Source organism: Bos indicus x Bos taurus, chromosome 12 (genome assembly GCF_003369695.1).
Source record: "Bos indicus x Bos taurus breed Angus x Brahman F1 hybrid chromosome 12, Bos_hybrid_MaternalHap_v2.0, whole genome shotgun sequence".
Lineage (NCBI taxonomy): Eukaryota > Metazoa > Chordata > Mammalia > Artiodactyla > Bovidae > Bos > Bos indicus x Bos taurus.
Window position 1 is genome coordinate 15,903,172 of NC_040087.1, and position 24,781 is coordinate 15,927,952.

Genomic DNA, 24,781 nt, shown 5'->3' on the forward strand with positions numbered 1-24,781 from the left:
TCTTTTCAGATATCTGGAAAGTTTTCACTAGCTATTTATTTCAGTACCTATTGATATTTATAAATGATGACCTAAGCCAAAATCCAGAACTTACTACCTGTGACCTAGAGTTCTCTAGCCCAAGATTCCTTAGCTAAATTAAAAAGTAACTGGTAGTATCTTCCTCAAAATTGCTGATGAGACTAAAAACAGATAAAAAAAGGCAACTGACTCAGAGTGGGCATTCAGAAAATTTGCCTTAGTCTTTCTCCCTACTTATTATCACAGACAGGGTAAACCATCTAGCAAGTCAGAAATTATTAAAATATGACCAAATCTGCTTTTCATCTTCGTCTTCTGCCAAAAACCATTATTAGCTACATTATCTCACTGCATATTTATGAGATGACTGAAACTTTTAATGTATTTAACAGATAAGTGATAAATGTCTTTTCCATTTAAAAGACACACTGGGGGTGGGGGAGGGAAGCAGAAGAGGAAGGGGACACGTATACTTATAGCTGACTCTAGTTGTTGTATTGGAGAAGGCCATGGCACCCCACTCCAGTACTCTTGCCTGGAGAATCCCATGGATGGAGGAGCCTGGTGCGCTGCAGTCCACGGGGTCTCGAAGAGTCAGATACGACTGAGCGACTTCACTTTCACTTTTCACTTTCATGCACTGGAGAAAGAAATGGCACCCCACTCCAGTGTTCCTGCCTGGAGAATCCCAGGGACGGGGGAGCCTGGTGGGCTGCTGTCTATGGGGTCGCACAGAGTCGGACATGACTTAGCAGCAGCAGCAGTTGTGGTATAGCAAAAACTGAAACATTGTAAAGTAATTGTCTTCCAATTAAAAAAATGACACACTAATCAACAGTTGGTACAGATAGTATCAAAATTACTAAAAAGCCATTTTTAACCATTATCATTTCAAAATGATAGAGGAATTCTTGACACAAACTGTATTTTCACATTACTGCCTGTGACAGAGACTAACTAGGTATTTACTAAACTTTTGTCCTGGCCATACTGTTGAACAATACTCTAGACATTTATAAAGTTAGATGTGACCAAATGACCAAGTTCTGGCCAAAAGAACATAAGAAGAAGTGATGTATACCACTTCCAGGCCTAATTAATAAAAAAGCCTCTCATATTCCAGGTAATTATAGACTATATAACTAAATAAGTACAATACTCTTTTTTTCTTTGCATATTTCATTTTTTGATCCCAATAATATAGGATAGTGAAGCCACAGTCAGGAGCTTAGTTACTCAATATCCATGTATAGGAGAGTCACCTCTTAATCAGAAACACCCATTTCTTACTTGAGTGAGAAATAAACTTCTGGTTGTGTTAAAAGTTTAAAAATAAAATAAAATTAAAAAAAAAAATAAATAAAAGTAACAGTAGAACTATAATTGGAAAATGTTGAAATTTTTATTTCTGTTCAACTAACTCCAAATAAACTTTTAATTTAAAAAAAAAATAAATAAATTCACATTCTGGGAGTAAGCTATCATAACAACCAAGATTATGCCATTACACTCATTCAAGTGCAGAATTTCTTCAAATACCTTAAAAAATATATGTATTCAATAGCTGGGAAACAGTTGTGTTACAGATAAGAGTTTACAAGTGTGTTCCAACAGAATGGGCCAAAATTGGTCTTGTGCACTCTGCAGTCAGCAAGATCTTTCAACATTTTTTTAAGTCAAATGATCGTCCTTTTAGGGGCACAGAGCCCACTTCCTATTTGTGGCACAGAGCTCAATTATCTACTTCCACCACTTTTTAGAGCCTCTCTCTCTCTCTCTCCCCAAAACTTAATTCTTTTGAATAGCTTTTGACATACTTCATGTATCATCTTAGCATAAAGCTTAGTATCAGACTATCTCTCACAACAAATGTCACAGAAAACTGCTAACTTTCAGGGAGAAGTGTGAGTCTTAATTTGTCTGTGATTATCTCTGCCCCTTCAATATGATAACCACGTAAAACCAAGGAGTTAGTTTACCTGATTTCCCCCTCGGTTTACTTACTGGCATTGGTTGCAATATTCCACTGAATTTTAACTGAAATTCTAATCATTATTTGTTGTTGAATGTCTTCAAACAGTTTATCATATGATCCACAATGAAACTATAAGTTGATGATCTGACACACACTAGGCAATTTAAACTGCATGACTACAGAAGTGCTATATCCAACTCAGTGTTTTCTTTGTATCTTCAATGTACTGTTTTTCAGATCCTTCTGTTTCTATTATTAAATTAATGATGCATCTTAAACTCAGGATCACATAATACAGAAATATAATAGTTAAATCAATATAATTATTCATGTGTGCATGCTAAGTTGCTTCAGTGATGTCTGACTCTTTGTGACCCCATGGACTGCAGCTTGCTAGGCTCTTCTGTCTATGGGCTTCTCTAGGCAAGAACACTGGAGTGGATTGCCATTTCCTTCTCCAGGGATCTTCCCAACCCGGGGATTGAACCTGCGTCTCTTAAGTCTCCTGCATTGGCAGGCGGGTTCTTTACCACTAATGTCACCTGGGCAGCCCCCAATAATTCATGCTCAATATTGAAAGGATAAGTGAATCACCAATAAGAGTGTTAGAGAAGACTATAGGAAAAACAGAATGAAACTAACCCTTCAACTAAATAGGTATCAAAACTTTCTATGAAGAGATTAAATACTGAAGATTTCATAAACACGGATAAGAAAATAAAAAGGAGTATTTCTGGCATGCTGGGTTTTGGGGGGGAAATAAATGGAATTAGGGGAATTTATATAATTGGTTAGTTAAAAGGAAAAAGAGCAGGTGGGTTAAATAGTATCACTCTGTAGTTTGACTTCTTTCATATCCCTTTACTCAATTCCAGGAGCAAAGGAGAGAATTAAGCCTGCTTTACAAAGTGTCTTATTACAGCGCAAAGCTCTTTGAAGAGTAGGTACTATGAAAGACAGAATAGTGAACCATCAAGATGCCAGTCTTCAGGGAGCTTAAGTTTAATAGAAGTTGTAAAACATGTATGCCACAGCTAAAATATAATAATAGAAATAGCAGCTAGTATTATGCAAAAGGTATAAATAAAATCTGATATACAAAGGGAGCAGAAATTATGTTCAGTAAGGAGAAATGTGAAATCTTAATGGAAAGACAGAATTTGAGCTAGACACTGAAGGACTAAAGATGATGAGTGTAGGAGGAACATTGGACAAAAATATGGACAAGACTGAGAAGATCAATGTATGAATTCCCTTCTAAAAAATCTGAATTTCATTCAACAGAATGGAAAACTACTAAGTTTTTCAATGGCATAATAAATTAATAGGAATTTTTCTTTTAAGATAACTCTTACAACATTTGTAAAGTGAACGGTTATGGCAGCTGAATGAATATGTTTTCATGTGTGAAGGAATGGACCCTAGATAAAGTAAATATAGTTTGTAGGATGATATATTAATAATAAACTAGGCAAGAAGTAAATGAAGTCTAGAATAGGGTTAAAGCCTCCAGAAACTAGAATATAAATTTCATTATAGGATCATACAGACATCTATCAACTGGTCAAATATTGAGAAAAGGTTTAGCCTTGTTCTTAAATAATAAATTACTGTATGCCCTTTAATTGAAATCAAATTTAAAGAGTACAGATGACACTATATGGAAAACTATCTCCTGCCTTATTTTCAACCCTCCAGTGTAATTTATTTCTATCCTTATTCTTTCAACTGGCTACTACAACAATTCTAAAAAATGCATTCATACTGCTTCATACACCAGGAGACAGAAGAATGTTGTTCACTGTGCATAATTTGTAATAACTAAAACCTGGAAATGACGTAAATGTTCAATAACAAAAAAGTAAATATATATATTAATATGCAAGAACTATGGCTATATATATCAACATAGGTAAATGTAAAAAACTGCAAAAAAAAAAAAGCTAAGTAAAACAGTAAATTGCAGAAGAAAAGTTATATCTATATTAAGACTAAATAAATGAAAATATTATATACTGTAAGATAATACGATATGGAAGTATAAACACACATGCACAAGTATCATAAACAACAAATTCAAGAGGGAAGGACAGGAAATACACCTGCTTAGTTTTTTGGGGAAAAAATGTTCTGAAGCATATATAGGTATGACACAGATCTTTGTTTCATCGTTCTCTATAATTTTAAGTGGAAACTTTCCATACTTTTTTATTTTTTAAGAAAAAAGCTTATATGAAATGCTCAATGTATTTAAAAGTATCCTTTTGTAATCTACTAAGTAATTCTTCTGAATATCATGTCAGAAAAAGCTATTTCATTCTGGCACTATTTATCACCCTACTGACCTCTGCTGGTCCAACAATGGAGAGGAAACTGCAGTTGTCTTCCTGTCTTTCTTGCTAGTTGAAGATGATGACTTAGGGCTTGATTTTCTCTTTGGAGATTTGCTAGACTTTCTTAGAGAAGGTGACGGAGACAACTTTGATCTAACCACTTCTGGTGAAACCTTTCAAAAGAATTCAGTAAGTCAGAAAGTATACCAATCATGGTTGCTTCAATCAGACAAAAAGCAACAACAACAAACTTCAGATAAAACATTAAGTGTTATGACAGCCACCAGACATTACTATCAGCCTGGCTTCTAAACCTATACTGTTAACCAATACCCTAATTGCCCCAACATTAATATCAAAAGTCAAAGTGAAGTTCCTCAGTCATGTCTGACTCTTTGTGACCCCGTGGACTGTAACCCACCAGGCTCCTCTGTCCATGGGATTCTCCAGGCAAGAATCCTGGAGTGGGTTGCCATTTCCTTCTCCAGGGGATCTTCCTGACCCAGGGACTGAACCCAGGTCTCCTGCACCGCAGGCAAACTCTTTACCATCTGAGCCACCAGGGAAGTCATAGGCAGTTTGTAGGCTATTATTTGGAGCTTATGACTGTTAACAGGGAAGCGACAGCAGGGTTGCAGAGAGGACTGACTGGAGCTGGCATGGCTGGGGCAGGATGTTCAAGTTCATCACAGACAGTCTAAAACAAAACTCTGCTCAGCACCTGGGGGCATCAGGTTCTCCAGCCCCTTCTATATCTGCCACACAGCTATTAACATGAGTATCAATAAAGCAAACTAAAATTATGAAATTTCAAAATCTCCTCAGAAAAATCACAAATTATATTCAAATATATTTTATCTCTTTCTACTCTTTAGAAAAGAAACAAGTACTCTATAGAGATACTGCTAAGTCGCTTCAGTCGTGTCCGACTCTGTGCGACCCCATGATCTGCAGCCCACCAGGCTCCCCCGTCCCTAGGATTCTCTAGGCCAGAACACTGGAGTGGGTTGCCATTTCCTTCTCCAATGCATGAAAGGGAAAAGTGAAAGTGAAGTCGCTCAGTCGTGTCCGACTCTTCTCGACCCCATGGACTGCAGCCTATCAGGCTCCTCCGTCCATGGGATTTTCCAGCCACGAGTACTGGAGTGGGGTGCCATTGCCTTCTCCACTATAGAGATAACATGGGCCTAAAAATCAGGTGTATATAGATTCAAGTTCCATTTCACATTAGTTGGTAACTCCAGGCAACAGAAACTTAGTTTTGTTTATCTGTTTAATATTAAAAATATGCCCTATTTATCTAATAGAGTAATGTGAAGATTAATTGATTAACACGTATAAGTATCAATATCCCAATACAATTTTAGATGTAGCAAGCAGTTAATGAGTTCTCCAATCAATATCCATGTTGATGTTAATTACTAACATATTTCAATAAATAGCATACCTCTTTTTTAATAATAATTTCTTCTCTTTTCTCCATGTTTTCTTGTTCCAGCTTCATTAATTCCCTCTGTATCTTTTGACGCTTCATTTCCAATGACAACTCATGAACATAATCATAATTAATATCTCCGTTGTCAGAATCTTTAAAATAAAAATTCCATTACTTTTCAAAAACTATTATAGTTATCTATACCAAAAATTATAGCAATTTTTTCAACTATTTTTTATACAAGTTAAAATCATAGATTCTTTAATAAGAGTAACACACTTCTAAAAAATAAAGAAAAAATATACTGTTTCTACCTGGAGGAGGGCATGGCAATCCACTCCAGTATTCTTGCTGAGAGAATCCCCATGGACAGAGGAACCTGGCGGGCTACAGTCCATGGGGTGACAGAGAGTCAGACACGACCGAGTGACTAAGCACAGTAGCATACTGTTTCTATAAACACTTAAAATTGATATAGCTAATTTCTTTATGAAAAACCAGTCTTAAGGTTCCTAGTTTTCTGTAAGTCATTTTGGGTTGTTTGGGGGTTGGGTTTTTGGTTCGATGGAATTTTTAAAAGATATAATTAAAATACTCAGCTACAAATTCTAAGTATTAAGGCTACCAAAACCTTTAATATTTCATACTGTAAATGATGTGATTCATTATCTCCCTGCTTTTCTTAAAGACTCATTAGTATTAAGGTTATATTAAATGTACAATCCTGTTTCTGTAGTTTTGTTTTTAAATTAATATCATTACTAAAAGTAATTTTAATACTAATGTGTACATGAGCTCATTTCTGAATGATCTATAACATTTTCACTGTAAGTAGTTTGTAGCAGTTCCTTAGATTAGAACTGTCCATCTCTTCAATAGATCTGATACCATGTATCTATTTCTATTTACCCTTTCAAAGAAAAGAATATGAAGATTAAAGAGGGGAAAACAAGGAAGAGTGACGTACAGACTATTTCATTACAAATGCATATAGATGTCTTCAGAGCCAACTGGCACTGTTATCTCTTTGTCATTAATGTCAACAAGCCTAGAGGAGGAAATTTCACTGACTGGTATCCTAACACCTGACCACATTGGGACTGACCACTTACAAACTGAAGAGCCTTCTCAAGTCACACTTTTAGCACTTAAGATCATCATTTCTTAACCTGGGGTAAATAAATAAAATGAAGAACTAAAAACAAAGATAAAGGAGTCCTACTTGATTGCTTAAAGCACAAAAATATGGACATCACTGACATTCTTTATATATAAAGAATTCCTACTAATTAAAAGGGAAAATGGTCAAAGGACATGAACAGGCAATTCATAAAAAGAAATGCAGATGATAGAAAAATAAGTCTTTTTTATGTACTAAAGAGCCATTTTCCCCCCTTAATGGTAATATTTGGTAATGGCAAAGGTACAGATAAAAGCCATGTTCATTCTCTGGAGGTAGCAATGTAAACTAATACATCCAGCCTGGACAATAATTTGATAGCCATGAATAAAAGCCTTAAGAACATTCATACCCTTTAATATCACAATTTTACTTTTAGAAATCTATTGCAACTAATAATAGATATAAAAATAAAGCTTTAAATTTATAGTCTTCTACACTGCCGTACAGAAAGATCTCTCCATGTCATACACAAGGTCAAACAACTTCATTTTAACATCTGCGACACATTTCATGATATGAACATATCATAGTTTATTTAACCATTTTCCTTCTGACAATTAGTTTGTTTTCAATATTTTGCTATTATAAACAAGACTTCATTGAACATTGTGATACCTACTTTGGTTTACAAGTGCAAATATTTTCTTTTCAGAACATATTTCTTGAATTAAATTTGCTGGAGTAAGTGTAATTTTTAATTTGCCAAACTATACTTGTTTGTTTGGCAAACAATATATTTTTTTTCCTGACAAACTATACTATTGCCAAATAGTAGTATATTGCCAGATATACTCAGAATTTGATTATATTAATATTTATATTAATATAATTTATATTATATTTTTATAATATTGCCAAACTATACTCAGAAATTTTGGGGGCTTCCCTGGTGGCTTAGATGGTAAAGAATCTATCTGCAATATAGGAGACCTCAGTTCAATCCCTGGGTCAGGATGATCCCCTGGAGAAGGGAATGGCAACCCAATCCAGTATTCTTGCCCGGAGAATTCCATGGACATAGAAGCCTGGTGGGCTACAGTCCATGGGGTCACAAAGAGTCGGACATGACTAAGAGACCCCACTTTCATACTCAGAAACAGATTTACCAAAGTAAACTTCCACTTGATAATATTAGTGAGATAATATTTTTTTATTATTTAAAAATTATTTTAATTTTTATTTTAATTATTTTATTATTAAATTATTTTAATTTAATTAACTTAATTATCTCTCACTTCTTCCAGTATGATGGGTGAAGAATGTTATCTATTTTCACCAGTATTTCCCTATAGTAAAGCTGAGCATTTACTGGCCATTTCTATTTCCACTATGAATCACATATTCAATTTTTTTATTTTTTGCCCTCATGTATTTGTGGAAGTTCATTATATGTTAATACAGTGTTTTTACTATATGCCTACACATGACACGTCAAATATTTTCTTTTGTGATCTATTTTTAATAGATGACGTCTATGTTTAGTTAGATACAAAATTTTAAATCCTTATACAATCAAATATTTTATGGATTCTGCATTTTATGCTTATTTTAGGAGAATGTACATACCTCCAAGATTTCCTAAATATGTTCATACATTTTCTCTTCTACTACAATGGTACTTTTGCTTTTTATATTACTGCATTGTATTTTGTAGTAAACAAATATGGTAAGTTTAGAGAACCAAACAAAAAATAACCACTTGGGGAATGGGAGCTGGAAATACATAAAACAACTGGGATGATGAAAAGTTTTACAGGTACATAAGAATCTATATTTGATCCTGTAGGCAATGGGAAATCAGAGAATTTTAAACAGGGGAGTGAAATGAACTAATTTATTCTTTTAGAAGTTCACTCTAACTCACAGAGTGAGAGAAGATATGTATAATATGTATACTGATTAAGAGATTTCATATTCAGACTATATAAAGAACGTGCTGTGTGCTTCAGTCATGTCCGACTCTTCGTGACCCTATGGACTGTAGCCTGCCAGGCTCCTCTGTCCATGGGATTCTCCAAGCAAGAATACTGGAGTGGGTTGCCATTTCCTTCTCCAATATAAAGAAAATTCAACAATCAAAAAAAGCAGTAACAATAAAGAAGTAGGCAAAAGTCTATAGAGTTTACAAAACAGGTGGTACAGTGGCCAGTAAATGTGAGAAAACTGTCAACTTATTACTCATTAGGGAAATGTACACTAAAATCACCATAGTAAGAAACAACCACCTATCTCTAGAATGATTATGATGAAAAAGGCAAAAAATACCACAGAAAGGAGAACTATTTTTGACTTGACATTATCTACTGAAGATGAACATATGTAGACTCAATGGCCCAACAATCCTACTCCCAAACATAAACTCAAGAGAAATGAGTACATGTTTATCAAAGGTATGATTAGGAGTAGCAACTTATTCAAAATAGCCCCAAACTAGAAATTAACCAAATGTTTATTGACAGAAAAATGAATAAGTTATGGTATACTCATACAATGAACTACTATATACCAATAAGAATTAATGAACTATAACTATGTTCAAAAATCTCACAAACATATAGTTTTGGCTAAGTATAGAAAGAGTACATGCTAAAGATTTCATTTATGTAGACTTCAAAAACAGACAAAACTAACCCATGGTAGTAAAAATCAAGACAGCAAGTACCTTCAGGAGGTGGAGGCTGGGAAAGTAGTGACTGAAAAAAGGGAGTACGAAGGGGCTTATGGGATATGAGTAATTTTATATGTATTGATGTGTGCTGCTTACACAAGCCTGTTCTATTAGTGAAAATTCAGTAAGTTGTACACATGAATCATGTACTCTTCTGAAAGTTATTATTATACTTTAATGAAAAGAAATCTTTTGTGAAGATTAGTCTGGGGTTCAAGTGGAGAATGATTTAGAAGACAAGACTAACCTTAACGCATGAGGTTAGAGAATTATTTGTAAAACACACTTATAGCCAACAAATAAGTATCTTAAGAACTAGAATATTAGTACTAATAATTTAGAGAAACAGGTGGTTTTGAAAGACACTCAACAGATAGAAATGTTTAGATTTATCTTAAGTGTCTGGGTTGATCAGAAGGACTCTCAATAATGACCTTTAGACTTTCGGGAAACCAGTAGGAAAACTGGTGCCTTTAAGATATGGAACTCAGGTAGAGATATCTAATTGGTAATGCCTCAATTAAGAGCTCTACATATTGGAGTCATTAATATGTAGATGTTAATGATGCCCTGGGAGCATGATTCCATCTGGAGAGAAAAACTGAAAGTGAGGGGGAAAAAAGTTTTGGAAAGTGGGAAGGGGAAACAATTAAAAATTTTTAAAGCAGCTTCTAAAGACAAGTGGGTCTCAAAGAGCAGTATGAGGACTCCCTGAGATCCCCAAGACAATTTCTGGAGTTCCAGAAGATCAAAAGTATTTCCATAATTCTACACTATTTGCCTGGTCCACTCAATCTCTAGAGTATATTGTGGCATTTTCCAGGTGTCACATGATATGTGATATCATTAACAGACTGAATCCGGAAGAAGACACAAAAATCTAGGTATCTTTCATTAAGGTGGTTAAGAAGTTTACTTTAAGAAGTTAAAACGATTTGCAAAAACATTTAAAACATTGCCACCTCCTCCAATTTTTATTTTTGCTTTGCAAAGCATGGCTGTTTTCCATAAAACTGTATGCTAGATTTACTACTGTCAGTTTTATGGAAAACAGCCATACTTTGCAAAGCAAAAATAAAAATTGGAGGAGGTGGCAATGTTTTAAATGTTTTTCCAAATCATTCTAACTTCTTAAAGTAAACTTCTTAACCACTAACTTCTAAAATGGAAACTACTGAAGCAGATAATCCACAACAAGAAAAGCCCTCCAGGGTCCTTAAAAAGAGCAACAAGTGTCCTGAGACCAAAATGTTTGGGAACTACTCATACAGACCAAACTTCTTCTGAGTCCAGCTAAAATTGCTATTTAGATTGAAAATGCAGAGGGTAAGCACATTAAATGAGGTCAGTCCACTCTCTAACTCTATGCTTCAACATTTCTTCAAACAGAAACTTTTATTTATTTATTTTATTTTTAAACTTTACAAAATTGTATTAGTTTTGCCAAATATCAAAATGAATCCGCCACAGGTATACATGTGTTCCCCATCCTGAACCCTCCTCCCTCCCCATACCATCCCTCTGGGTCGTCCCAGTGCACTAGCCCCAAGCATCCAATATCATGCATTGAACCTGGACTGGCAACTCGTTTCATACATGATATTTTACATGTTTCAATGCCATTCTCCCAAATCTTCCCACCCTCTCCCTCTCCCACAGAGTCCATAAGACTGTTCTATACATCAGTTTCTTTCGCTGTCTCGTACACAGGGTTATTGTTACCATCTTTCTAAATTCCATATATATGCATTAGTATACTATATTGGTGTTTTTCTTTCTGGCTTACTTCACTCTGTATAATAGGCTCCAGTTTCATCCACCTCATTAGAACTGCTTCAAATGTATTCTTTTTAATGGCTGAGTAATACTCCATTGTGTATATGTACCATAGCTTTCTTATCCATTCATCTGCTGACAGAAACTTTTAAACCACAGCGATTTATAATAATCAGAACCTATGAGTTTTAAAATCAAAAGAAAACCTAAGAAACAGCCATGTGAATATTTTGTATGTAAAAGTACTATAAAAGACATTTACTCACCTTTTAGAAGAATTTTACATATAAAAGGCTCTTGCAGTAAAAATCAGTTTAGTTTTTTTAAAGATGAGTCTAGAGCAAAGCGTTGGGAAGGGATAGATAGCACACAAGGGGCCTCTGGAAGGCCAGAGTTTGAAGAGGAAGACAGAAAACCCCACGAGTGACATATGGATGCCAAGGGGAAAGTGTTTCAAGAAGAAAGGTTATGGGATGTGTCACATGCTGCAGGAAGATTACAGGAGAGAGGGACAAGTATGTCTTCATTTATTTAGTAAAAAGGAGGTTATTGTGACCTTAAAGAGCAGTTTTAGTGAAGATGCGCATCAGAAGACGGAATAAACATGAAGTGAAAAGGTACAATTTAGCTGTAAAGTGGGAATAAACAAGGAAATGACTAAAAATAATATGGTGAAAAGAGAAAATGTGCCAAGACGGATCTTAAAGCTAAAAAACAGAATGTAAGATAAATGAATAAGATTGCAGAGGTGGAAGGAAATCAGGGGACTCTAACCTATATTAAGCCTCTTATTAAGAACACGAAGGAAATTTAAAAACTTTAGTGAATAAAAACTAGTTTACAGATGTGCTGGCAGGAAGCTAAGAGAGTCTGTGGATAAAGAGTTACATTATTTGTGTGTTATAAATAGCAAGCAGGAGAAAGGGCTTGGAAGGGTGGAGATTTAAGGATAGGGTTCGAAAGAGCTACTATGAAAAAAGGAGCAAACTGACCTAGGCTTTTCTGAACCATTAAAATATTCAACAATTAGGATGTACTACTGTAATGGAAATACAGAAGTTTCTATTTTTAAAAATAAGTATCCAATGTATTTCAGAATGCTTTTTTCAAAAAAATAATTAAAATGAGAAGGAAAATCTTAAGCGTTAATCCCTTAGAATTTAGAAAAAGCCATTTTTGAACAGTCAAGGTTTGGAATATTTACTGCTATTCTGTAGGAGGTATTACTGTTACTTTTGAAATCCCAATGAACTAATAGAGAAGTTTCCTATTCTTAGAAGCAACTTTTTAACAGACAATACTGTATAAAGATGAAATGGATTTCCTTAAAAAATACTAATGTTCAAATTGCTGGAGCTAGTGGAGGTGATGAAATTCCAGCTGAGCTATTTTAAATCCTAAAAGATGATGATGTGAAAGTGTTGCACTCAATATGTCAGCAAATTTGGAAAACTCAGCAGTGGCCACAGGACTGGAAAAGGTCAGTTTTCATTCCAATCCCAAAGAAAGGCAATGCCAAAGAATGCTCAAACTATTGCACAATTGCACTCATCTCACACTCTAGCAAAGTAATGCTCAAAATTCTCCAAGCCAGGCTTCAGCAATACGTGAACCGTGAACTTCCAGATGTTCAAGCTGGTTTTAGAAAAGGCAGAGGAACCAGAGATCAAATTGCCAACATCCGCTGGATCATCAAAAAAGCAAGAGAGTTCCAGTAAAACATCTATTTCTGCTTTATTGACTATGCCAAAGCCTTGGACTGTGTGGATCACAATAAACTGTGGAAAATTCTGAAAGAGATGGGAATCCCAGACCACCTGACTTGCCTCTTGAGAAACCTGTATGCAGGTTAGGAAGCAACAGTTAGAACTGGACATGGGACAACAGACTGGTTCCAAATAGGAAAAGGAGTACGTCAAGGCTGTATACTGTCACCCTGCTTATTTATTTAACTTACATGCAGAGTACATCATGAGAAACGCTGGGCTGGAGGAAGCACAAGCTGGAATCAAGATTGCAGGGAGAAATATCAATAACCTCAGATATGCAGATGACACCACCCTTATGGCAGAAAATGAAGAAGAACTAAAGAGCCTCTTGTTCAAAGTGAAAGAGGAGAGTGAAAAAGTTGGCTTAAAGCTCAACATTCAGAAAACTAAGATTATGGCATCCGGTCCCATCACTTCATGGCAAACAGATGGGGAAACAGTGGAAACAGTGGCTGACTTTATTTTCCTGGGCTCCAAAATCACTGCAGATGGTGACTGCAGCTATGAAATTAAAAGACGCTTACTCCTTGGAAGGAAAGTTATGACCAACCTAGATAGCATATTAAAAAGCAGAGACATTACTTTGACAACAAAGGTCCGTCTAGTCAAGGCTATGGTTTTTCCAGTGGTCATGTATGGATGTAAGAGTTGGACTGTGAAGAAAGCTGAGTGCCGAAGAACTGATGCTTTTGAACTGTGGTGTTGGAGAAGACTCTTGAGAGTCCCTTGGACTGCAAGGAGATCCACCCAGTCAGTCCATCCTAAAGGAGATCAGTCCTGGATGTTCATTGGAAGGACTGATGTTGAAGCTGAAACTCCAGTACTTTGGCTTGATGCGAAGAGCTGACTCATTGGAAAAGACCCTGATGCTGGGAGGGATTGAGGGCAGAAAGAGAAGGGGATGACAGAGGATGAGATGGTTGGATGGCATCACCGACTCGATGGACATGGGTTTGGCTGGACTCCGGGAGTTGGTGATGGACAGGGAGGCCTGCCGTGCTGCATTTCATGGGGTTGCAAAGAGTCGGACTCGACTGAGCAATTGAACTGAACTCTTAAGGTACTTTTCAAGTATTAGTCTATAAGTTTTCAGGGATATTTCTTAAATATTATAGTAAATAGTTTAGGTTTGCAGTCTCTTGGCTGTCACACATATTCAACTCATCTACTGCAGCTCAAAAGCAGTCACAGTAAATACGTAACCAATGGACATGGCTGTTCTCCAATAAAATTCTACTGCAAAAACAGGTGGTTGGTCCACAAGTTATAATTTCCTAGCCCCTGGACTAAGTTTTTGGCTATCTGATGAGGAAGGAAGTTACATTCTAAAGTCTTTAGTTTTGTCAACTACAGTAGAGTAACAAAGCTGAATTACTAAAATAATTATATAAATCATATTAAAATGCTCAGTGTAACTACAGATGTGAGTTCCCTCTCTCTGTATTTGGTAGTGTGAGACTATAGTGCTCAACTTCTAGATCACAGAAGAGAAGGCAGAACACTCATGGGGTGGAAAACAAATGCTTATTTGTCAAAAGACAATGACTTAAAGGTGATTTTCCTAATTTTCCATGAACAAATCCCCCCGTTATCATCTGATATCACTTTCTTGAAAGATGAAATCCAACAATTTCTTGCAAATAATCTTCCTAGGTCTTTAAGGTTTAAAAATCTCACTTTTAATATTTTATGGAAAACAATAAACATAAATTTCAATTCTCTTAAACCTTGATACTGAGAAACTTAAAGATTGACAAGTGCAATAAATTTCAAAGTAGCATGATGCTTAACAGGTAAGTTCTAGAGAGAACAGCTTTCTTGGCTTTTATTCAGCTACATGCTATTTCCTGCCTTATAACTCAGTAAGACACACAAGTCAATTAGATTCTGAAACAATAGGGAGATCACAGCTAGAAAGTGTTTTGAACCCCACAGAAAAACCTACAAAGTGAACAATCAATACACTGACTATATAAGCAAAGATTTTTGAAACTCACCATCTCTATTAGTTTCCCATTCTACATTTTCTTCTTCACTTTCTGGAGTTCTCTCCTTAGTGATTTTTATGTCTTCCTTTTCCCTATGTCTCCCTCTTGAAGATTCTTTCTAAAAAGTACATACATATATACATATGGGTTATTACATTTATAAAAACTACAAGAGGTAGTTACTATAATGCAGAATATTTCTAACTTCATCTTTGTTTCATTAAAGAATCATTTTTGCAAACACTCATCCACTAAGTGGAGGAAGTAACAAATTCTAGAGTATCATCACAATGAAAAGACTGTACTATTATCTATTTTACTAAAAAACAGCAAATGTATGAAGTTTTTAAAAGATACAATGAAAATCAAATACTTTAATATGCATTTGGTAGTATACTACATATTCAGTTTCTATATGAACATTACAGGGGTAAAGTTTAAAACAGATAAAATACAACAGGAGGAACTGTGATTATATTTTAAAACAACTAGAAAAAGGTTACACTGTTCACAGTAGAGTCTCAAAAATAACTGCTGATCCAGGACGTGTTATATATTACTAACAAACGAGCATTTAAAGACACCTAAAGGTAAATCCAAAGTCATCTAATAATTTTATAAATGCCTTAAAAGAGGGGATTTTCCCTATTTTGGTGTAGTAACTACAATATTTAGAAAAGTTATCTTTATATTGCAGCCGCAAAGTGAAAAAGTTTAACATTTTATTCCAGGTATAACAGTAGCCTACACACAAAGCAGGATAATAGTAATTCAGCTTGTAAAATTTAATGAAATATCCTATTATTTAAGATGAAAACTTGAAACCACATTTTACTAAGTGGAAAGAAAACATAACCTGTGTCATGGAATTCTCACCTTCCCATCACAGTGTCTCACTTTTATTAAGACTAAATCTTGACTATGAAAGACACTAATACACAAGGATATTAAGTGCTGTAAATTCTTTCCGGGCATTACCAGACATAAAATTTGGCTGCCTACAACACAAATTAACTTTTCTTTGTCTTATTTTTAAAGAACTCTAGTGCCCCTAAATTTTATTTATTTAAGTAGGAAGTCATGTTTTAAGTATTACTTGCTAAATGACATACATAGTTGCTGATACAACAGAGGCTGACAAATATTAAAAGACTATATAACAGAACCAGTCACGACAAAATGGTGAAAGATCAAAAAAAGAAAAGGAAAAAATAAATGCACTCCTATCTGTACATGAGATAAAAGGAGAAAAAGGAACACCATCTATTTTTACTCTTAAAATATATTGTGGAATATTAATGAAGAATTATTCTATATGCCATGCAACTTTTGAATGTTCTGTGAATTAAACCCACATACAAATGTGTGTATATAAATATATTTATGTAAATATTTAATAACATTTACCCTACATATTGAAATTATACAATTTTTGCATTGCCTATTGTTTTCCAGTATGACTCTAATACTGTCTCCAAAGATCATATATAACTGTTATTAAGTACTAGGGTAGGCTTCAATATGTGGTGGAATTTCAAGTTAGGAGATATGCTTTTGCCTAAAACTTTGTCACTATCTCACCTCAAATCAAAATCCTATGGACAGAGGAGCCTGGTGGGATACAGTCCATGCGGTGGCAAAGAGTTGGAAATGACTGATGGATTAAGCACACCTCAAATCATAACAGAGGAAACAATTTTGATAATACCTAAGGCTCAGGTCATCTTTTAAAATGTTGTATTTCCTCATTTTTTCCTCTTCAAACAATAGTGTATAACTTGTTAGGCATGTTATTCCTTGTAAAATAAAATTATTTCTCTCCTCTTGTCATATTCAAATGTAAGGGGTCTGCCATTGCTTGTCTCATGTAGTACAGAATGGTTTGCTCTACAACTTCTTGTATTTCTTGAATAGAATGGTTTGTCATCTTGCTACTCTTAAATGCAAATTACAAGTACAACCATTGATTATTATGTATTCTAAATTAATCATTCTGGAACATGTACATGCTGAAATATTTGTTAAAGAACCGCAATATTTTAGCCAATACCTATGAGATGAGATATTTTATGAATTCAGAATTATTTGGGTTTCAAAATATACTAAGTAACAATGCCAACAGGGTCTGGAGCAGCAACCTGTGATCAAACATTCTGTTATTTTTGCAGCAAAATATATGAATTCACCAACTGGATAAAGGCTATATAATAAGCTTCTTAACAATTAAGATCTGGTTTTGTTGCCAAATAAGTCTTTACCTAACTTAGGAAAAATGTTTCTTTTAGTAAAAGTCTTTTACGTTTCAGAAATGCAGTAAATAATTGTGAACTTTTACTTTCACTTTATTTCTACTTTATATCACTCATATTTAGTTCTTAAACATTATATGTATGGACAGATTATATTTATTACAAATTTTATTTCTAGCTAGTAAGGAGCCATTAACAAGATTATGATTTGAAAAGAAGTATTGAGGCTAAAAGAACAGAAAGACAATATTACTAATATAATAAGTGATTAGCAACCATAATAATAAAATAATAGGGGTCCTTGAAGGAACATAATCCAACCTCATACCCCATGTAGAAAATTTTTTCCTAAATTTTGTGTAGTTGTACAAGTTTTCTATTAGAAGAATTTCAGGGGAAAAAAGTTACTCCCAAGGTCTCCACTGATAGTTCTCCACTACTGCATTGCTCCCATTTTTAGACAGTTCTAAACATTAGAAAATTATTTCATATACAGATCACAACTTTCTTATATTGCTACCTCTCCAGAATGTCTACTGATTGGAACTACTTTTGACCTCTACAATCATGTAAAAAATCAATTTACATGATTTGACATCTAAATCATGTAAAATCTAGTAATTCTTCCACATTACTAGAAAGTGGAATACTAGTACTAAATCTTTTCAATATCTTCTTATATCAGGACAAAAGTACTCTTCACACTGATCATATATTAACATTTCATATTTTCATACCCTTTACTACTCTCTCATTTTCTCTGACACACTAATCTTGCAATGTTGCTTCAATAAAATGTGATAACTAAAATTAATTTAGTCTTGCCAGAGTAGCATTGAGTATATAGCTTCTACCTCTCCCAGTACAGAATCGAAATTATTCTTGTGTTAATGAACTTGTTTTTTGGGGGAAAGGTGTTTGGAGGAGGGAGAGGTGTTTTGGGTGGAGTTTAAATAAATTATAATTTTAAAAGCTATATAAATGTAAACTACAATTTCACATATAATGAAGCCTGTGTGTCGCACAGTCGTGTCCAACTCTTTGCAACTCCATGGACTGTATATAGCTTGCCATCTCCCTCTCCAGGGTATCTTCCCAATCCAGGGATTGAACACAGGTCTCCTGCATTGCAGGCAGATTCTTAACCCACTGAGTTACCATGGAAGCCCCATCAAAATGAAGCCTAGAAATAGGGTAAACTTCAGGGCTGGGTAAAGTAGTAATACAGTGAAATCATTGGAGATCAAATTTTCTTACTGTTTTTCTCCTTTCTCACAACACTGCTATTCCTATTGTTGACTTCACATGAAGGCACATTTCTTTTACCACAAGGACAAGCAATCTAGATTCACCCAGTATGCGCCTTTCTCCAATCAAAAAATAATGTTTTCTTTTAGTCTAAATAAGCCAACTTCAGTCACATGGCCACATCTGAATCAATAATTAATAAAGATAACAGCCACCAGCTAAATCAATTAGGCCTGGTTCCTAAGTCAACTGAATTAGCAAGGAGAAGGGGATTGTTATGACTGCTGCTACTGCTGCTAAGTCGCTTTAGTCATGTCCGACTCTGTGCAACCCCACAGACGGCATCCCACCAGGTTCCCCCGTCCCTGGGATTCTCCAGGCAAGAACGCTGGAGTGGGTGCCATTTCCTTCTCCAGTGTGTGAAAGTGAAAAGTCAAAGTGAAGTCGCTCAGTTGTGTCCAACTCTTAGCGACCCCATGGACTAGCAGCCCACCAGGCTCCTCCATCCATGGGATTTTCCAGGCAAGAGTGCTGGAGTGGGGTGCCATGACCAATGAGGGTCCAGCAGTGAATCTGGGGTCAATTCCCCAAATAGCAATGCAGCTTCAAAACGAAAAAGCGAATGGATTCTGGGAAGTTCAAAGTAATTTACACTATACCTTTGGAACTACACTTTACTTCCTCAAAGTACTGTACAATACAACACTTTTGAGAGGACTCTTGAGAGTCCTTGGACTGCAAGGAGATAAAACCAGTCAATCCTAAAGGAAATCAACCCTGAATATTCATTGAAGGACTGATGTTGAAGCTGAAGCTCCAATACTTTGGCCACCTGATGCAAACAGCTGACTCACTGGAAAAGACCCTGATGCTGGGAAAGATTGAAGGCAGGAAGAGAAGAGAGTAAGATGGTTGGATGGCACCCCTGACTCAATGGGCATGAGTTTAAGCAAACTCCAGGAGATGGTGAAGGACAGGGAAGTCTGGCGTGCTGCAGAAGTTTATGGGGTTGCAAAGAGTCGGACATGACTGATGGACTGACCACAACACTTCTGACAACCGCAGAGGCCATAAAAGTAAAAAAATATACTTTCCAACCTACTGAAGATTTTCTTTGTTCACCTTTACTAATGCATTTTGGACCCTCATTCTAAGGTCATTTTCCATCTTCCTGATGTATATCCTTTTAGAAATTATGTAATCAAAGTTTCCTAGTAATCAACACCCTCAATTTTACCAAAAATTTTCTTTATTATATCTTCATTCTTGAAAAACAGTTTTTCTGGGCAAATAACTATGGGTTCACATATTCATCTCAGCTTTGAAAATATCATTCCACTGTATTTTGGCTTCTATTGTTGTTACTGATGTTGCCCATCATCCCTTTGTAGAAAGATCTGCCTTTTATCTTTGGGTGTTTCCAATATTTTCTCTATGCCTCTCATGTTCTGCAGTTTTAATACTCTACTTGATGATATGTATTGTGCTTTCTGTATCTGCAGGCATATGTCTCATCAATTATGGAAAATTCTCAGCCACTATTTCTTTCAACACTGCCTTTCCCATATTCTATTCCCCTCCCCCAAGGATTCCAATTAGATGTACATTAGATTTACTAAGTTTTTCACCCACAATTATGAATTTCTTACATATTTTTTATAACCTTGTCTTTATAGGCTACATTCTGGATAAACTCTTCAACACCACTTTCCAACTCACCAATTCTCTGTTTGGAGATTATGGTTCTCACCTTAAGGTTTTCAAACCTTTTCAGTTGGGACACTTTTGACCAAGGCTGAAAACTTAAATGAACAATGCTTCATTGTGGCTTCTGGCCTGAACACGAGCCCAACAACTTAGCTCACTATATGCCTTTTAGGATACACATAACTGACATTTTGAAATTTTAAAGTGATTCACAGATGTGAAATTTTGGATTATTTCAACATTATAGAAATATGGACAGCAAAGAAATTTAGATCTACACTTAGGAAACTATATTTTATTTGTACTATACTGAAGAAAAATCCCATAATAGGGTTATCAGAGGTTTTCTTTTATGAAGAAAAAGAAAACCTAGCTTGTCTCAGAATAAGCAGAGTCACAAATAAATAAGATTATAAACTTCAAAAAACATTCAACAGATAACAAAGATCAGGTCATCTTCAAACACCACATTTTAAAAATACAAACGGGAGAGGACAATTATTAATATCTTTGTAACTGTGTACCTAATAATATTGCACTGAACAGCACAAACAGGGACAGGGAGAGAACTAGATAGAAACACACTGCTACTAAGATACTTTAAAAGGCATCCTCAGTGTTCCAGTTCAAGATAGCAGAGTAAAACGATGTACGCTTATATCCCCCTGTGAGAGGACCAAAATCACAGCAAGCTGTTGAACAACCATTGACAGGAGGATGCTGGAACCCTCCAAAAAATGATACCCCAAAGTATATCAAGTCTAAAGACAAAGAAGCTACAATGAGATGGTAGGAGGGGCACCGACATGATAAAATCCCATACACACCGGGTGGGCAACCCACAATCTGGAGAACGATAATACCTAAGAAATTTTCCCACTGTTGTCAAGGTTCTGAGCCCCATGTCAGGCTTCCCAGCCTGGGGATCTGGCAAAAGGACAGGGAATCTCCAGGGAATCTTGACTTTGAAGGTCAGTGGAATGTGCTTACAGGATTTCCACAGTACTGGGGAAAACAGAGACTCTACTCTTGGAGGGCAGCACAAACAAAATCCTGTGTGCATCAAGACCCAGATGAAAGGAGCAGTGATCCCACAAGAGGCTGAACCAGATCTACCTGCTAGTCCTGGAGGGTCTCCTGTGGAGGCGTGCATCGGTAGGTGCTCACCACAAGGACTGGGGCACTGGCAGCAGTTCTGGAAGGGGCCCCCTTGCATAATCCTCTTGGAGGTGGCCATCAACTCTAACACAGAGCCTCTAGACCCCAGGGCTGGGTCACCTCAGGCTAAACAACTAACAGGAAGGGAGCACAGTCTCACCCATCAGTTCAGTTCAGTGGCTCAGTCTTCTGACTCTGCAACCCCATGGATGCAGCACACCAGGCTTCCCTGTCCATCACCAACTCCCACAGCCTACTCAAACTCATGTCCACCGAGTTGGTGATGCCATCCAACCATCTCATCCTCTGTCATCCGCTTCTCCTCCTGCCTTCAGTCTTTTCCAGCATCAGAGTCTTCTCCAATGAGTCAGTTCTTCACATCAGGTGGCCGAAGTATTGAGTTTCAACTTCAGGATCAGTCCTTCCAATGAATATTCAGGACTGATTTCCCTCAGGACTGACTGGTTTATCTTCCTGCTGTCCAAGGGACTCTCAAGAATCTTCTCCAACACCACAGTTCAAAAGCATCAATTTTTCGGCACTCAGCTTTCTTTATGATCCAACTCTCACATCCATAGATGACTACTGGAAAAACCATAGCTTTGATTATACAGACCTTTGTTGGTAAAGTAATGTCTCTGCTTTTTAATATGTTGTCTAGGTTTGTCACAGCTTTTACTGAGCATGGCCCTGCCCATCAGAACAAGACCCAGTTTTCCCCACCACCAGTGCCCCCATCAGGACTCTTATACAAGCCTTCTAGTCATCCTCTCAGCCGCTGCCTGTGACCTCGGGCATCGGGTAGCTCCTCTAGGCCGCTGCCCCTGACCTCGGACGTGGTAGCTCAAACTACCACACAATTGCACTCATATCACATGCTAGTAAAGTGATGCTTAAAATTCTCCAAGCCAGGCTTCAGCAATACGTGAACCGTGAACTTCCAGATGTTCAAGCTGGTTTTAGAAAAGGCAGAGGAACCAGAGATCAAATTGCCAACATCCGCTGGATCATCAAAAAAGCAAGAGAGTTCCAGTAAAACATCTATTTCTGCTTTATTGACTATGCCAAAGCCTTGGACTGTGTGGATCACAATAAACTGTGGAAAATTCTGAAAGAGATGGGAATCCCAGACCACCTGACTTGCCTCTTGAGAAACCTGTATGCAGGTCAGGAAGCAACAGTTAGAACTGGACATGGAACAACAGACTGGTTCCAAATAGGAAAAGGAGTATGTCAAGGCTGTATATTGTCACCCTGCCTATTTAATTTATATGCAGAGTACATTATGAGAAATACTGGGCTGGAGGAAGCACAAAGCTGCAATCAAGACTGCCGGGAGAAATACCAATAACCTCAGATATGCAGATGACACCACCCTTATGGCAGAAAGTGAAGAAGAACTAAAGAGCCTCTTGATCAAAGTGAAAGAGGAGAGTGAAAAAGTTGGCTTAAAGCTCAACATTCAGAAAACGAAGATTATGGCATCCGGTCCCATCACTTCATGGCAAATAGATGGGGAAACAGTGGCTAACTTTATTTTTCTGGGCTCCAAAATCACTGTAGATGGTGACTGCAGCCATGAAAGAGAAACAATATATAAATCCAAAAGCTTACTCTGAAAATAAACTACTGACTAACCTAATGAAGAAAACAGGGAGAAAATAACAAGTATTCAAAATCCTCTGACAATGTGAAAACAGTTATTAGAACAGAGAAAAAGGAAAAATGTGACTTCACACAACTCTATGCAAACTAGTTTAAAAGTCTATTCAAAATACACAATTTTCTAAAAAAAATATTTAACAAAACTGACTGAAAGACCAAAAGTCTATTCATTTCCATTGGAAAAATAAATTCTTAAAAATAAAGAACTTCTTCATACAATAGTACCAGACTCAGGTGGTTTCACATAGGAATTTTACCAAATCTTTCAAGAGCAGAAAATCACAATACCACTTAAGATATTATTAGAGCAACTACTATGTATAAAATAGATAACTAATGAGAACCTCCTGTGTAGCACAGGCACCTCTACTCAATGCTCTGGTAACCTAAACAGGATGGAAATCCAAAAAAAGAGGGGATATGTGTACAGGCTTCCCCGGTGGCTCAGCTGGTAAAGAATCCACCCGCAACGCAGGAGACCTGGGTTTGATCCCTGGGTTGGGAAGATCCCTTGGAGAAGGGAATAAATGGCTACCCACTCCAGTATTCTCACTTGGAGAATTCCATGGACTATATAGTCCATGGGTGGGATCACACAGAGTCAGAGGTGACTCAGCAACTTTCACTCTCATATATACAGCTAATTCATTTTGCTGTACAGCAGAAACTAAAACAACACTGTAAAGCAACTTCAGTAGAATACACACTCTTCTCAAGCTCACAAAGAATACTCGCCAATGTGGGCCACATTCTGGACCATAAAACAAACTTTTAAAAGAATAAAAATCATATAATGTCTAATCTCAAACCACAATGGAATTAAACTTGAAATCAATAATAGGAAGATGGCTGGATAATTCCAAAATATGTGGAGATTAAATAAAATACTTCTACTTAACACATGGGTCAAAGAAGAAATCTCAAGAGAAAATTCAAAATATTTCAAACTAAATGAAAATACAATTCAATTTCTCTAAATTTGTGTAATGAAGTGAAAACTGTTGAGAGAAATTTATAGCATTGAATTCATATAGTAGAAATGAAGAAAGTTCTAAAATCAATAATCTAAGTTTCTACCTTAGAAAACTAGAAAAAGAGCAACTGAAATCTAAAGTAGAAGAAAAACAACAAGTAGAGCAAAAATCAGTAACAATGAATATAGGAAATCAATGGGGAAAAAAAAAATCAACCAAAGTCATTTCTTTGAAAAGATCCAAGTTTCTATGCAAGCTAAGAAAAAAAGAAGAGAAAAATTACCAACATCAGAAACAAAAAGAGACATCAATACAGATTCCAAGGATATTTAAAGAATAAAGCAATACTATAAACAATGCTATGCCCACAAATCTGATAACCTAGACGAAATGGACTAATTACTTCAAAGACATAATCTGCCAAAACACACACGTCAACCATAAACAATCTGAACAGAATTATATCTATTAAAGAAACTGAGTTAATAGTAAATCTTTCAAAACCTAAAGCACCAAACCCATATGGGTTCATGTGTGAATTCCATTAAGCATTTAAGAAAGAAATTATACCAATTCTCTACAATCTCTTCCAGAAGACAGAAGCAAAGGGAATACTTTCTGAATTATTCTAA

At 36.0% G+C, this 24,781-nt stretch overlaps 1 protein-coding gene across 5 annotated transcripts in view; it reads right to left on the reverse strand.

Moving 5' to 3' along the window:
• The window catches only part of ZC3H13 (zinc finger CCCH-type containing 13), a 103,821-nt gene that overhangs the window by 57,753 nt on the left and 21,287 nt on the right, over nt 1-24,781 (reverse strand). For all 5 annotated transcript variants that reach the window (XM_027557201.1, XM_027557202.1, XM_027557200.1 and 2 more), the window contains exons 5-7: nt 15,158-15,266; nt 5,777-5,916; nt 4,342-4,502 (exon numbers count right to left, since the gene is read on the reverse strand). In XM_027557201.1, coding sequence (XP_027413002.1) covers nt 4,342-4,502; nt 5,777-5,916; nt 15,158-15,266 — 410 coding nt within the window. The remainder of the gene's footprint in view (nt 1-4,341; nt 4,503-5,776; nt 5,917-15,157; nt 15,267-24,781) is intronic.